General features: G+C 40.7%; 1 protein-coding gene across 1 annotated transcript in view; it reads left to right on the top strand.

Annotated features, from left to right (window-relative positions):
* The first annotated feature begins 1472 nt into the window (after window positions 1-1472).
* HERC2 (HECT and RLD domain containing E3 ubiquitin protein ligase 2) overlaps window positions 1473-13780 on the top strand; it is a 308748-nt gene continuing 296440 nt past the window's right edge. The window contains exons 1-3 of the mRNA XM_082245322.1: window positions 1473-1551; window positions 11715-11829; window positions 12881-13018. Of these exons, the coding sequence (XP_082101448.1) occupies window positions 1480-1551; window positions 11715-11829; window positions 12881-13018 (325 nt within the window). The 5' untranslated portion in view covers window positions 1473-1479. The remainder of the gene's footprint in view (window positions 1552-11714; window positions 11830-12880; window positions 13019-13780) is intronic.

The following is a 13780-nucleotide window of genomic DNA, read 5'->3' as shown; positions in this document are numbered from 1 at the left end:
AAAAAGAAATCCATTCCTTGAATTCCAATTTGAACTATCATCACAGGGCAACCAATTAAATTCATACTACTCCTTGAACTTTAGGATGCCAAGGCAGGGGAAGAGGCTGAGAATTATGGTGGGGAAGGCCCTAAATTGGTAGTAAACTCTCCATTACAACTTTCCTCCATTTTTAAATCACTCTGAGACAATGTGCATGATTCTGTTTTATTTATCTTGTGCTTCATCTTTGTCGTTCTCTAGATATCGCATAATGTTATCTCTAATGACGTCACCCGCACATGCGCGTACTAGCAGCTATTCACGACATGATCTGTGTGCTGCCAGTCCTTTCTGGATTGTGCCTCCGATGCCATCCCTTCAGGCTCCATTCACACCTGGGTGTTTTTGAGTGTCTTTCAGCTCCAAAAACGCTCAAAAAAAACATTCCAAAACGCCCAACAAGTAAAACCCCATTCATTTAAATGGCCCCTGTTCACATCTGAGCGTTTTGCAAAACGCCTGTAGCTGAAAAAAAGTACATGAGCTTCTTTTTGGGCTGATTACCAGCGGTTTTGATAGATGTCAATGCCTGCCTCCAAAAACGCCTGAAAAAATTGCGGTAAAACGCTACGCTCAAGTGTGAATGCAGCCTCATCTTCCAGTCTCATTGCATTCCTGCAATCCCACAAGAGTACACCCCCCCCCCCCCCCATTAATAATGATATTCAATGCACATGTGCAAGAGGAAGGACGGAAGGAAACTGCATAGATGTGGAAGACAGCAGCTAATATGGAGCTGGCTTCACATGGAAAGCAAGCTTTTGTGTACTGGCTACATAGATTTAAAAAAATCTGTATGGCTGGCTATGTTTACTACCGCTTTTAAAAAAAAAAAAAATAAAAAAAAAAAGGCAGTGTGTTAATAAACTTGCCAACATCTACAGAAAAGTCCCCTCTGGATAAATTGATTGTAAGGTTGAAACGTTGCAGCTAGGTTCACACTTATGCGAATTGGATGCAAGTTTATCCGCATCCAATTTGCATGACAGGAGAGTGGGACCGGCTCTAAATGGAGCCAGTTCATCCAGCTCCAGGGGACGGCCATGAAGTCGATTGCACAGGGGTCCTGTGCGTCTTTGGCTCCCTTTCAGGTCCAAATTCAGGCAAAAATTTGAGCCTGATTCGTCCGTGAAACGGAGATCAGGGACGCACCGGACAGGATTGATAATGTTTCTTGAATTCATTTTCAATGTGCTTTTTGTTTGGGAAAATTGTGCATATTATAAGTGTTCAATATGGTTGTCTGGGAATCCTGTCAAATATTGGGTATGGATGAAACTTTACAGGCTTTCAAACAAAATTTAGATGACTCAAGGATGACAAATGATTTTTCATAATTTCCATAGGAATGTTTGAATGATAATCTAACTGTGTACGGCCAGCTTTATTTCAGAGCCTGATTCATTTCTTTATTGTTGGCAGGCACGTGCAAGCAATATGTCTTCAGAAGCCTTCACTCTGGTTGCGCAATCAAGATTTGATTCAAAATGGTTAAAAACGGACCTGCAGGTAGTAGCCTTTTCTTCTCTTTATTATGTCGTCTTTATTTTTGATATATTTGTGTCACCCTCCCTGACTGCTGCCCCCTCTACTCATTGGCCAGCAAAGGACAACCAAATGTTACTGTGTGAATACTATAGCAGCAAAACATGGACCTTTTTGACACCGCAGGTTCCTTTTACTAAAGGTTAATATTGTAGGCGGCTTACTTTTGCAAAGGGAAGTTGTACTTTGCAAGGCTTAAATTGGAATACTGAGATATTGCGAACTAATCCTAAAACTGCTCCCTCCCCCTTTTAACACCTATACTAGCTAGCCTGTAGAAGAAAGATGCGTAGATTTGTCAAACTTTTTTTTTTTTTCTACGGTCCAGTCACATGATTGGCTCCCCTCTGTCAGCTAGCAGCAGCTTCAGGGGACAGGAGGGAGCTCAGAAAACAGATGGCCCAGAGTGAGCCTTTGGGTGACCTCACCACTCAAGCGTTTCAGCTGTTGTCAGAGTGCTCTCTCCCCTGTAGCCAATGCTAGCTGACACAGGGGAGATCACCTGACCAGAACAGAGCAGGCTGAAAACTGTTAAGTATACGCTTCTTCTTTTCTCTATCGTTCATTGACGGACGCAGTCCTCTGATGCATATCAGTAGGGTAATACCGCCCCCTACAGGAGTAGGACACTAGGCAGAAAGAATTTCTGGCTACTCCTATGGGCAGTCCCTGGGGGTATACCCTCTCTTTTCCTACATAGGATGTCAGTTTTAATCTGCCTAGTCAGGACACGGGTCCCAAGGAAGGCAAGGTGCAGCCGATCCTGGACCTTAGGCTCGATCCACATGTATAAAAGACACATGTGGATCGTTAGTCTGTTTTTCATCCATCCGTTGACGGATGAAAAACAGATGTATATGGATGATCATCTTCATTCGCTTTTGTCAACATTAGTTGTATGAACAGAGGAAAACCCTACTTTTTCATTCGTTAAAAAAAACAGATCGGAAGAAAAGCAGATAACAACTGATGTGAAACTGATGTTGACTGAAAAAACTGATGACCAAAAAACGTGACTGAACTGATGAAATGAACAGTATGTGTTAAAGGGGCCTTGGAAGTTTGTGGCACTCTGCAGACCCACATTGTTGCAGCTCGTTTACAAGGGCTTCCTGTGGCCAGCTAGGCACAAAGCGAAATAGCAGTGGGCAATTTATCCCTTCACCCCCCCCCCCCCATTTTTTTTTTTTTTTCCCTCCGTAACTGGGAACAAAGTCGACATGCGCTGTAATGGTCGTGCTGGAGTATGTCACTTCATACCTATTTAAAGTGTGAGAGTATTTGGTGTGCTTAAATCTTGTCTTTGCTTGTTTTCTTTGCTCTGGTCCCACATCCTGACAAATATCCTGTTCTTAGCCAGTGGAAAACCTCCCTGCCACTGTATACATTACTTCTGAGAAGCCTTTTGTTTCATTTCACCCTAAGAACGTCCTATGTTTCCATCCAGTACACTGTCCCTAGCATTTAACATTGCACACTGATGGTCCACCCTATGAGTAAACTGGCCTGCTCCTCTTTTGGCCTAGGGGGCCTTCAAATGGACTCCTAATCTGTTTTTGTAGCTAGTCACATCCAGAACCAAAATAAGTTTTTGAGAACTGGTGGTAGTAGTAGCTGTGGTTTTTTTTTTTTTTTTTTTTTTTTTTTTTTTTTATATATATATATATACGTGAATGTAAACCCCCAACAAAGGACTTCTCCTCCTCCTATTTTCTCCCTTTTTGGTCTGCTTCATATATCACTGAAAGTTTCTTGTTCAAAATATAATTAGTTTAAGAGCATATAACAAATAGAGGAGGATATGGAAGTCATTTCCCAAATACATTAAATTTGCATAGCACAGGGTCCAAACAGGAACAAAACATGTCTATCAAGTGTGAAGTATAGAACTATATTGCAAAGGTGGAGTTCAATCGGGGTAAAGGAAAGAGGGAGCAAGATCATGATTTCCTCCAGGACACCCCAAAAGGGATCAAACTGTGGCCCGGAGGGAGACAATACAGTAAGAAAATCATAATACAAACTAATGTGAGAATTCTAGGACATCAAGAAGAACTATGTTCCGTTTGGAGCAATAGGATAATAAGTAAAATGTAGGCATGGGGTATCCTCTAAAGACACCAGGAGATAGGACCTGAGTGTTTGGAAAATAGATGACTGTAGCTAAAAATAATTGTATTTAAAGAAAACCATATAATAAGTGTAGGAAAGAGAAGTAGAAAGAAAGAGGCTGCAGAGTCAAGAAAAGGAAGGAAGGAAAGAAAGGTAGAAGGTAGGTCTCAAGAATAGGGCAGGAATTCCACATGACGCAAGAGCCGGGGTGAATAATGGCATTACCAAAAAAGTAGCACAGATTCATTAAATCTGGAGGATGAATTTTAGAAATCCACAGTCTCCAGATGGAGTCAAATTTGCTCAATGTTGTGTTATCCAAAGCTGTCATTTTTGCATGTACATGGCACAATTCATATGGTGCTTGGTTTCAAGGAAATTTAAGGAAGGGGATTACCATGCTTTGGCTATCGTCTGCTTTGCAGCTGTGAGGAGTTGGATAAAAAGTCTAAATTGCGCGAAAAATACATTTTGGTTTAGCATTCAAAAGAGCTGTTACCGGGTCAGATAGAATTTGGGTGTCAAACATTGTGGATGCATGATCAAAGATCCTACCACAAAATGAGGTGACAATGCCACCAAGTATGTAGGCGTGTGCCTAACTCTGTACAGCCGCGAAAGTAGAGTCCCAAATGGTCAGTAGCAAATTTGGCAATCCTGGCAGAAACCAAATAACCAGCACATGAGGACCTTTTTATAGGAGGCTTCAACCGCACCAGTGTTGGTGGAGGAGGATTTGGTATTAGTCCAGATGTCCAACCATATTGTGTGTCATTTAAGGTGCGACCTAAATCGGATTCCCATTTTGCCACATATGTTGGGGGACCAATATCAGGTTGCAGGTACAATTTTGAAATTAAGCCTCTGGCATGAAGCTCTGTATAGCATATATGTTCAAAGGGCGATAGCTGATTCCAAGGGACATCTCTAGACGTGTGCGTAGAATAAAAATTTTTGATATGCAAATAATGGAATATTTCAGAGTTGGGCAAGTGAAAAGTTTAACATAGATCTGGGAATGGTAATAGGCCTGAGGGAGAGGCCATGTTATACAAGTGAGTTAGACCGGTGGTTTTCCAATTGCGGAAAGATCTTGGGGAAACCCAGGCAGGATGGAATAATGGATTTTGTAACCAGGAAAGCAGGGGGTTGTGTGCAGACTGAAGTCCATATGTGGTTTTCACCTTATCCCAGATTGAAAGGGTGTTTTTAGTAATTGGGTTCAGAGCAGGTGGACGAGATTTAGGATTCAATCAGAGGAGGTTGGATACTGAATAGGGATCAAGTTCGGTAAATTCAATAGCTATCCAAAGTGGAATTTCTTTAGTGGCATGATATTTGGGAATGGGGGCAATCTGGGCAGCCCTGTAATACGAAACAAAGTTGGGAAAACCTAGTCCGCAGTGGACCTTGGGAAGAAACAAAGTAGACCTGGGAATTTGTGGCGATCCCATGTAAATGAGAGCTCTACGCTGTAAGACACTAAAAAAGTGGGCCGGTACAGAGATCGGGAGAATTCTAAACAAATAAAGAGTTTGGGAAGAATTGACATTTTGATAGGCCTAATCTTTCCAATCCAAGAAAGTGGGAGAGAGGCCCAGAACTTAAAAGGTCAGTTATTTTCTTCAACAAAGGGGTCTAATAGGCTGAAAATAAGGTAGAAGTGTTAGCTGTGAGTTTAATGCCAAGATACGAAAGGTGGTGTGGGGACCATGAAAAGGGTAAAGCTGACTGAGCTCACTGTCAGATAATGAGATATTCAAAGCTGTAGATTTGTGAAAATTTACCTGTAGGCCTGAAATGTGGGCAAACTCTTTAAGAGTGTTAATAAGATTAGGTGCAGAAATGTGTGGGGAGGAGAGAAATACAAGCACATCGTCAGCAAATAGACAACATTTGTGGTGTTAATCTCTCCCCCCCCCCAGCTCAATACCCTTTGATTGATGTATTTAAATCTAATATGTTGGGCTAACTGTTCAAGGAGTACACTGAAAGTTTCTTATCTGTTCTATAAAGTGCATAAACTATCTTAAAGGCCTCTTAAAGTATTTACCTTGGACAACAGAAAGATTAGCCTTTTAAGTTGTAGAGATCTGAGTGTGGAAGTGGTTGAATTTAGCAAAAAACATTTGACAGGGATGACACCACTCAGTCCACTAGAAAAGATTTGAGTTGAGTGATTTTTCAGGCACAATAATAGCTATTTTTATTTGGAATAAAGTATAGCGAAATGTATTGCAGATAGAGTTGTGCTCATAGGTTTACATACCCTGGCAGAATTTTATGATTTCGTGGCCATTTTTCAGAGAATACGAATGAGCGCACACAAATTTTTTGTGCTACTTGGATGTTGGACCTCTGTATGTGGTCAGGCTGTGGAAAAGTCCCACACATGTGGTATCGCCATACTCAGGAGGAGTAGCAGAATGGGTTTTGGGGTGTAGTTGCAAGTATGCATATAAAGTGTGTGAGAAATAACTTGGTAATATGACAATTTTGTGGGGGGAAAAAAAAAAATCTTCATTTTGCAAAGAATTGTGGAAAAAAAATTACAACTTCCAAAAACTCACCATGCCTCTTTACTAAATACCTTGGAATGCCTGCTTTCCCGAAAAGGAGTAATTTGGGGGGTATTTGTACTTGACTGGCTTGCTTGGGTTTCAAGAAATGAGGCCGTCAGTACATCAGATGTGATCAATTTTCAATGATAGGCACCATAGCTTGAAGACTCTATAACCTTCACAAAGGGTTTACCAAAGATGCGTAGCAGTATAAATTTTGGCCAAAATTTATTGGCCAAAATCTATGAAGAAAAATTACTAAATTTGCAAAATCTTAAAACTGAAACAAAGAAAAATGCATTTTGTTTTTTACAAATTTTTTTTTTTATTTTTAAAAATATATTTTAAAATTTATAGCGCATAAAATAAAAAACCCAATGATGATCAAATACCACCAAAAGCGAGCTCTGTTTGTGTGGAAAAAAAAAAAGACGAAAATTTCATATGGGTACAATGTTGCATGACTGAGTAATTGTAATTCAAAATGGATAGAGCACTGAAAGCTGAAAATTGGACTGGTTAGGAAGGGGGTTTAAGTGCCCAGTAGGTAAGTGGGAATAGCCATTCAGACACCTTTTGTGTCAACCTGTGTGTATGTTATCATGCCAAAATCACCAGGGTATGTAAACTTTTGATCAGGGTCATTTGGGTAGTTTCTGTTGTCATTCTGATTTTAAAAAGAGTAAACGCAGTTGATTGATAATAACTGGCTTCAGCCAAACCCTAACCATGAGTGAAAGAACATTCTTTGTGTTCTCATTCATATTCTCAGAAAAATAGCCAAGAAATCATAAATTCTGCCAGGGTATGTTAACTTATGAGCACATATATTTATGAATATATATATATATATATATATATATATATATATATATATATATATATATATATATATATATATATATATATATATATATATATATATATATATATATATATATATATATATATATATATATATATATAAATTTTTTTTTTTTTTTATTGTACTTTTCCTTTAAAATACAGTATCTCACAGAAGTGAGTACACCCCTCAGATTTTTGTAAGTTATTTTATTATACCTTTTCATGTGACAACACTGAAAAAATGACACTTTACATTGTAGCAAAGTAGTGTGTACAGCTTATATAACAGTGTAAATTTGCTGTCCACTCAAAATAACTCAACACCTAGCCATTAATGTCTAAACCGCTGGCAACAAAAGTGAGTACACCCCTAAGTGAAAATGTCCAAATTGGGCCCAAAGTGTCAAAATTTTGTGTGGCCACCATTATTTTCCAGCATACCTTAACCACTTTGCCACTGAGTACCGTAGTACTACTGTGGCAAAGTGGCTCGTTATCGTCTGACGATGTAGACCTACGTCGTCAGACACTCCCCCTTGTGGGCAGCGCGCAGCGCCGCCGGAGGCTCGCTCCTGCTGTATTCAGTCACAGCGGGAGTCGGGCCAGGGGAGGAGCAGCGGCGATCGCCGCTGCTCTGCCCCGATCGTCGGGGATCTAGTGTGGAGATCTGCCCGCCTGTGTAAAAACAAGCGGGCGGATCTCCCAAGTGACAGGGAGTGACAGATCGGAGTGTTCAGCATAGCTGAACACTCCGCTCTGTCCCTGGCTCACACAGTCACCTCCCCCCCCTCCCCCCCACACGTCAGTAAGCACCAGGCATACATTAACCCCTCCCTCTCCAATAAAATTAACCCCTTCCCTGCCAGTGTCATTTTTACAGTAACAGTGCTATATATATATAGCACTGATTACTGCAGTAATGTCACTGGTACCCCCAAAAGTGTCAAAAATGTCAGTCAAGGGTCTGATCTGTCCGCCGCAATGTTGCAGTCCCGCAAAAAAAATCGCAGATCGCCGCCATTACGCGTTTAAAAAAAAAAAAACACCAAAAATGACAGAAATCTTTCCCTTTGTTAGTAAACGCAATAACTTTTGCGCAAACCAATCAAAATACGCTTATTGTGAATTTTTTTTACCAAACATAGGTAGCAGAAAACAAATTGGCCAAAAATTTAAAAAAAATTTGATTTTTACATTTTTTTTGGGGGGAATTTCATATAAAAAAATGTGAAAAATATTGTTTTTTCAAAATTTACGCTCTTTTTTTTTTTTGTTTATAGCGCAAAAAGTAAAAATCGCACAGGTGATCAAATACCACCAAAAGAAAGCTCTGTTTGTGGGAAAAAAAGGACGTAAATTTCGTTTGGGTATGGCGTCGCACGACCGCGCAATTGTTAGTTAGTCGCACAGCGCTGAATCGCAAAAAGTGGCCCAGACCTAAGACAGCAAAATGCTCTAGTGGTAAAGTGGTTAACCCTCTTTGTCATAGAGTTCACCAGAGCTTCACAGGTTGCCACTGGGGTCCTCTTCCAATTCTACACTCCGACATCATGGATCTGGTGGATGTTAGAGACCTTGCGCTCCTCCACCTTCCGTTTTGAGGATGCCTCACAGATGCTCAATAGGGTTTAGGTCTGGAGACATGCTTGGCCAGTCCATCACCTTTTTATCCTCCGCTTCTTTAGCAAAGCAGTGGTCATCTTGGAGGTGTGTTTGGGGTCGTTATCATGTTGGAATACTGCCCTGCGGCCCAGTCTCCGAAGGGAGGGGATAATGCTCTGCTTCAGTATATCACAGTACATGTTGACATTCATGGTTCCCTCAATGAACTGTAGCTCCCCAGTGCCAGCAGCACACATGCAGCCCCAGACCATGACACTCCCACCACCATGGTTGACTGTAGGCAAGACACACTTTTCTTTGTACTCCTCACCTGGTTGCCGCCACACACGCTTGACACCATCTGAACCAAATACGTTTATCTTGGTCTCCATCAGACCACAGGACATGGTTCCAGTAATCCATGTTCTTAGTCTGATTGTCTTCGGCAAACTGTTTGCGGCTTTCTTGTGCATCATCTTTAGGAGAGGCTTCCTTTTGGGACGACAGCCATGCAGACCAATTTGAAGCAGTGTGTGGCGTATGGATTATCAAAATTTGTCTTCCGTTTTTGTTGCATGCTAGTCTCCTATTGAAAATGAAGAGGCTACTTTCATACGAAAAGTTCTCGCAAGACCAAATTCAACTTCAGGAGTGATGTAATTGAATTGTTTTTATATGTATTCTTTAGTTTCCGAGCATGCGTAGTCTCACTCTTACGATAGTTTTGGAGAAAACAGTACTATTTAAAACTAAACGAAAATCGGACGTTGTGCTCACTTACGATTAAAAAAATATATAGCCTGTACATAAATTCTTAATCTGCTGTCGAAAGCACTATACCATTGATCCGAAAATCGGCCAATGGTTTGTTGGATGAAATTCTACCTCCGATTTTCTTATTGTGTGTAAAGGCCTTTACACTTTTCTCTTCTTCTAAGTGGTATAACAAGTGTCAAGCTGTATATTTTTTTTGTAGTAGTAGTGGTGGCAGGAGCAGCAGCTGCATATTGTATGTTGACACACGTCTTCATGGTAGTAGTAATACTAGTAATGCGTTTTTTGCTGTTCGGTATTTACAGGTATCTTTATAGCAATGTTGGTGGTAGTAGTAAACAACTCAGTTGTGACTTGTTAAATGTATCTGGTGACTTGCCTTGCTGTTTCTTTCAAGCTTCCAGATACAGTTTGTCCCAGTAGTTCTGTGATATGTTGAAATCAGTTTGTAGACAGATTCAGTTTCAGGACCTGAATAGAAATCTTCTTGCATCCCCTGCAATTATCCGGTATACATTGGGAGAAGCGGGTCTTCCCTAGGGTGCGCTAACAAGCACTTGCATCTGTGGTATGTATTATTATACAAGCTGATTTTTTTGACCATTGGCAAGTCTTCAAAAACCACAAAACTGTGTTTTTTTTTTTTTTTTTTTTTTTTCTTTTTTAAATATAACTTTATTTGAGTTTGCTTACATTTGAAAAAAAAAAAAAACGCTATTTGTTCCACGGCCTCCAAATTTTCTCCATGGTCCCACTGTATGTAGAAACATAGCCGCCCTCTTGTCCTTGATAAAGATAAGACTCTGGGATTTGAGTTTTAGCTAGACTAAAAATACTTTTTATTCTCTGCAAAATATATTTTGTGCCTGCGAAGGAGGTGTGTAAACAGATTCTTGTTTAAAAGGAAAATTTGGGAATGGAAAGTGTGTATTGTGTTTTAATGGTTATGCTATAAATGTATCCAGTTTAAAATGGGTAAAATGAAAAGTGGCACATTTTAAGTAATTTTTTTTCTTGTCACTCCAGATGTTTAAAAAAAAATTTGAAAAAAACTTTAACCCCTGCGCCAATAGATTTCTGTGCAAAATGATACCCTTGCTGCCAAACCAAAAATGTACGTGTACTCCAGATGTTTTGCCACTTTTTGAGGCATTATTACGAATATGTCCTCTTCGTCACCTTAGATTTATTGGTATCTAAAGTGTGTGTGCTGGGTAGGCTGCCTATTGAGTCATTAGAATGTGATTGCTATATTCAGTTACCTGCCTATCTAAAGCACAGCTCAATAATAAAAAAAAAAAAAAAAAAAAAAAAAAAAAAAAAACCTTTACAATTAATTTAATACTGATGATCTCTGTCATTCATGCAGCCACCTCCTTTCTAAATGCATACAGTGCAACAATAGCAAAGCTAGATGTAATGGCACTTTTCCGCTGCAAGTACCGGCTCGGCTCTACTCGGCCCTGCTTGGCCCGGTTTGCTTTTCCACTGCTGGTCCCGCATGGTACGGTGTTGGAACGGTTTGGTATGGTTTGCTTTTCCACTAAAGTAGTACTAAAGTTAAGTGGGTGGGATAACGATTCTCTGACCAATCAGTGGCTAGTAGTGACTGCATGCAAAGGATTGTGGGATATGGTACCGGTATGGTACCTCTTGGAACCACAATCGAGGTGGTACTGTTTTAGAGAGCCGTACCGTTCGCTTCCATGCAGTGGAAAAGCGCCAAAAGTGATCGTAAACTCTTTTCGCCTATATTTTTTACCTACAAGGAAGCTTATAATATAGCTTACCTGTAGATAAAATGAATATCTCCTAAACATGCACTATTTAGGAGATATTCCAGTGAGCAGCAGCCAGTGATGTCAATGGCACATGCGCTCTGAAGGAATGGCATACCATGTTTAATTCATCTGTGCTGTAAATTGTGACTCCCCGAGCATGCATGGGAGTGAGTTCCTCGCAGCTCGGCCATTCAAGCAGCCGCAGCCCACGAACCCGGAATGATGCCCAGGTGAAGATGGAAGCCTCTGCAGTTTTAAGGGAAGTCTCTCCTAATGTGTTAGCATACGATGCATACTATCACGTTTATATTATCTGGCAGGGAGTGTTTATGTTTTTTTTTTTTTTTTTATTATAAATTTGGAAACTTTACTGCTGATTTGAAATCTTCCTCATTGGTTGGGGACCATTCATTTTTTTTGTAACTCTTAACAAGTGGTAATTGTTTTTCAGCTTGCATTTACTCGGGATGGTTTCTGCAGTTTGTGGAACGAGATGGTGAAAGATGGGGAGATAGTTTACACGGGAATTGAAAGCGCACAGAGTGGAGACCTGCCATCTAGAAAAGGTAAGTGAATGGACATCATGATCCAAATGGAGACCTACAGGTGTGGAGGTTGCAAAACATATCTGGTTGTTGTGGTTCGAAATCGTTTCAGGCTGCAAAATAAGCGTACCATGTATTCTGGTGCAGGATTCACAAATAATCAGTAATTTTAACTTTTGATAACCCATTCCTGTAGGTTCAGTCCCAGGAAATGGAGACCCACATTCACTGGGTGTTGGAGTTCAGTTTTCTTCATGGAATTTTGGAGCATGTACTAAATTGCCTTTGAAATTAAGAAGGTGGCATTAGTGGGCCACAACAGAAGCACACAGCCTTATTGGGGCCCTTTCATACCAGTTATACTGTAACCACTTCCCGTTACAGCAATACATAATATTTTTTCATTGATGCCCTGAGATGCCACCAATTCTCAATGGCACTTAATTCTTTCCCAGTGCACCTACATTACAACCCAATGCGCGACAATCCACTACTGTGCATTGTGGTGTCCTGAAAACGGAGCACATGTCATTTTTGGTCTGTCGACCAGCAAGTTTAAGGCCCCTTTCACACTAGTGCGACTTGTCCCGCGATTTTGGACCGCAAAATCGCATGACAAGTCGTTTTCCATTATTTTCAATGAGCCCCATTCATATCAGTGCATTTTGAAGTCGCGCCAACTTCAAAGTAGTTCCTGCACTACTTTGGCACGATTTTAATGCGTTTTGAGATATATATATAGCCCTGAGCCATTGCTCAAAGTCGCGGCAAAGTCGCGGTAAAATCGCGTTGCATAAGCGTTAAAGGGGCCTAAATGAATGGGCTTTAATGCACCACCTCAGACCTGGCTGGTATGAATGGGCCCAAAGACAGTTCAGGGAAACCAGTAAAGTAACAAAGAACAAAAGATGCAGAATAGTGTCAGGAAGGGCTTTAGGTGATGTTCTCCTTCTTAGTTTTGTTGAAATATGGTATATAAATATAAAAAAAATAAAAATAAAAAAACTGAAAAACCACATCTGTATAATTCCTGATGCCAAATAAAACGTGCTTTAAAAATGATCTCTTCTAGATGAAGTAAATGAAATCCAGGCCAGCTCGAAGAAGGATGATCAGAATGATAAAGAGAAGAAGGAGGAAGATGACATGCCAATACCAAACTATAAGGCCAAAACCATAATGGACAGCTGGGTGTGGGGCAGACAGCCAGGTAATAGGGGTTATAAAGTTTGTATGTGTTTTTTCGATCAATTTTTGACCAATTCAAATTGGAATCATTCTGAAAATTTGTAATACATTAGAAAATAAAGGACTAAACACATTTTCAGTTCTGCGCATATCTAGCGATTTTTGCATAGCACAAACAAAACAGTCACATTGGTCAAAGTCATAACAAAGTCGCAATGAAAATTTCATGTTGTGTTTTTTTTTTTTTTTTTTTTTTGCACAAGTGTGAATGGACACCGAAGCTGTTTTAGCCCCCGTTCACATAGAGGCGACCTGTGAGGCGACCTGGTCGCCTCACAGGTCGCCGCAGGTCGCCTTCCATAGGGAAGCTGCGGACCCGTTCTAATAGGAGCGACACAAGTCGCTTCGACTTAGAAAAAGGGTCCGGAGCTTCTTTGGGGCAACCAGGAGGCGACCGCCATAGACTTCAATGTTATGAAGTCCGTGGCGGCCGCTCCGAGGTCGCGGCGCGCTGCTCGCACCGCGATCTCGGAGGTCGCCACCCGAAGTCGGATCGCCCCTATGTGAACGGGGGCTGACTTGTATGTTTATATTAAAAGTAAACCTTAATTACATGACAAGGGTCTCCCACAGTGCTTTGGGTTAGCTTAAAGCCAGTAGTGGGGAAACTCATCAAGGAAGGTGGTTTCCTCCAGGGCCACTTTCACCTTTAATTAATTTGTTTTGGCCTAGCTGGTCCAACAGAATTATTTCCTTTTTACTAAAGTCTAGTACACACGCAACG

Source organism: Pelophylax lessonae, assembly GCF_965119305.1.
Source record: "Pelophylax lessonae genome assembly, chromosome: 2".
NCBI classification, from domain to species: Eukaryota; Metazoa; Chordata; class Amphibia; order Anura; family Ranidae; genus Pelophylax; species Pelophylax lessonae.
Note: the sequence above shows the minus strand (reverse complement) of the source record. Positions and strands in the feature narration are given on the sequence as shown.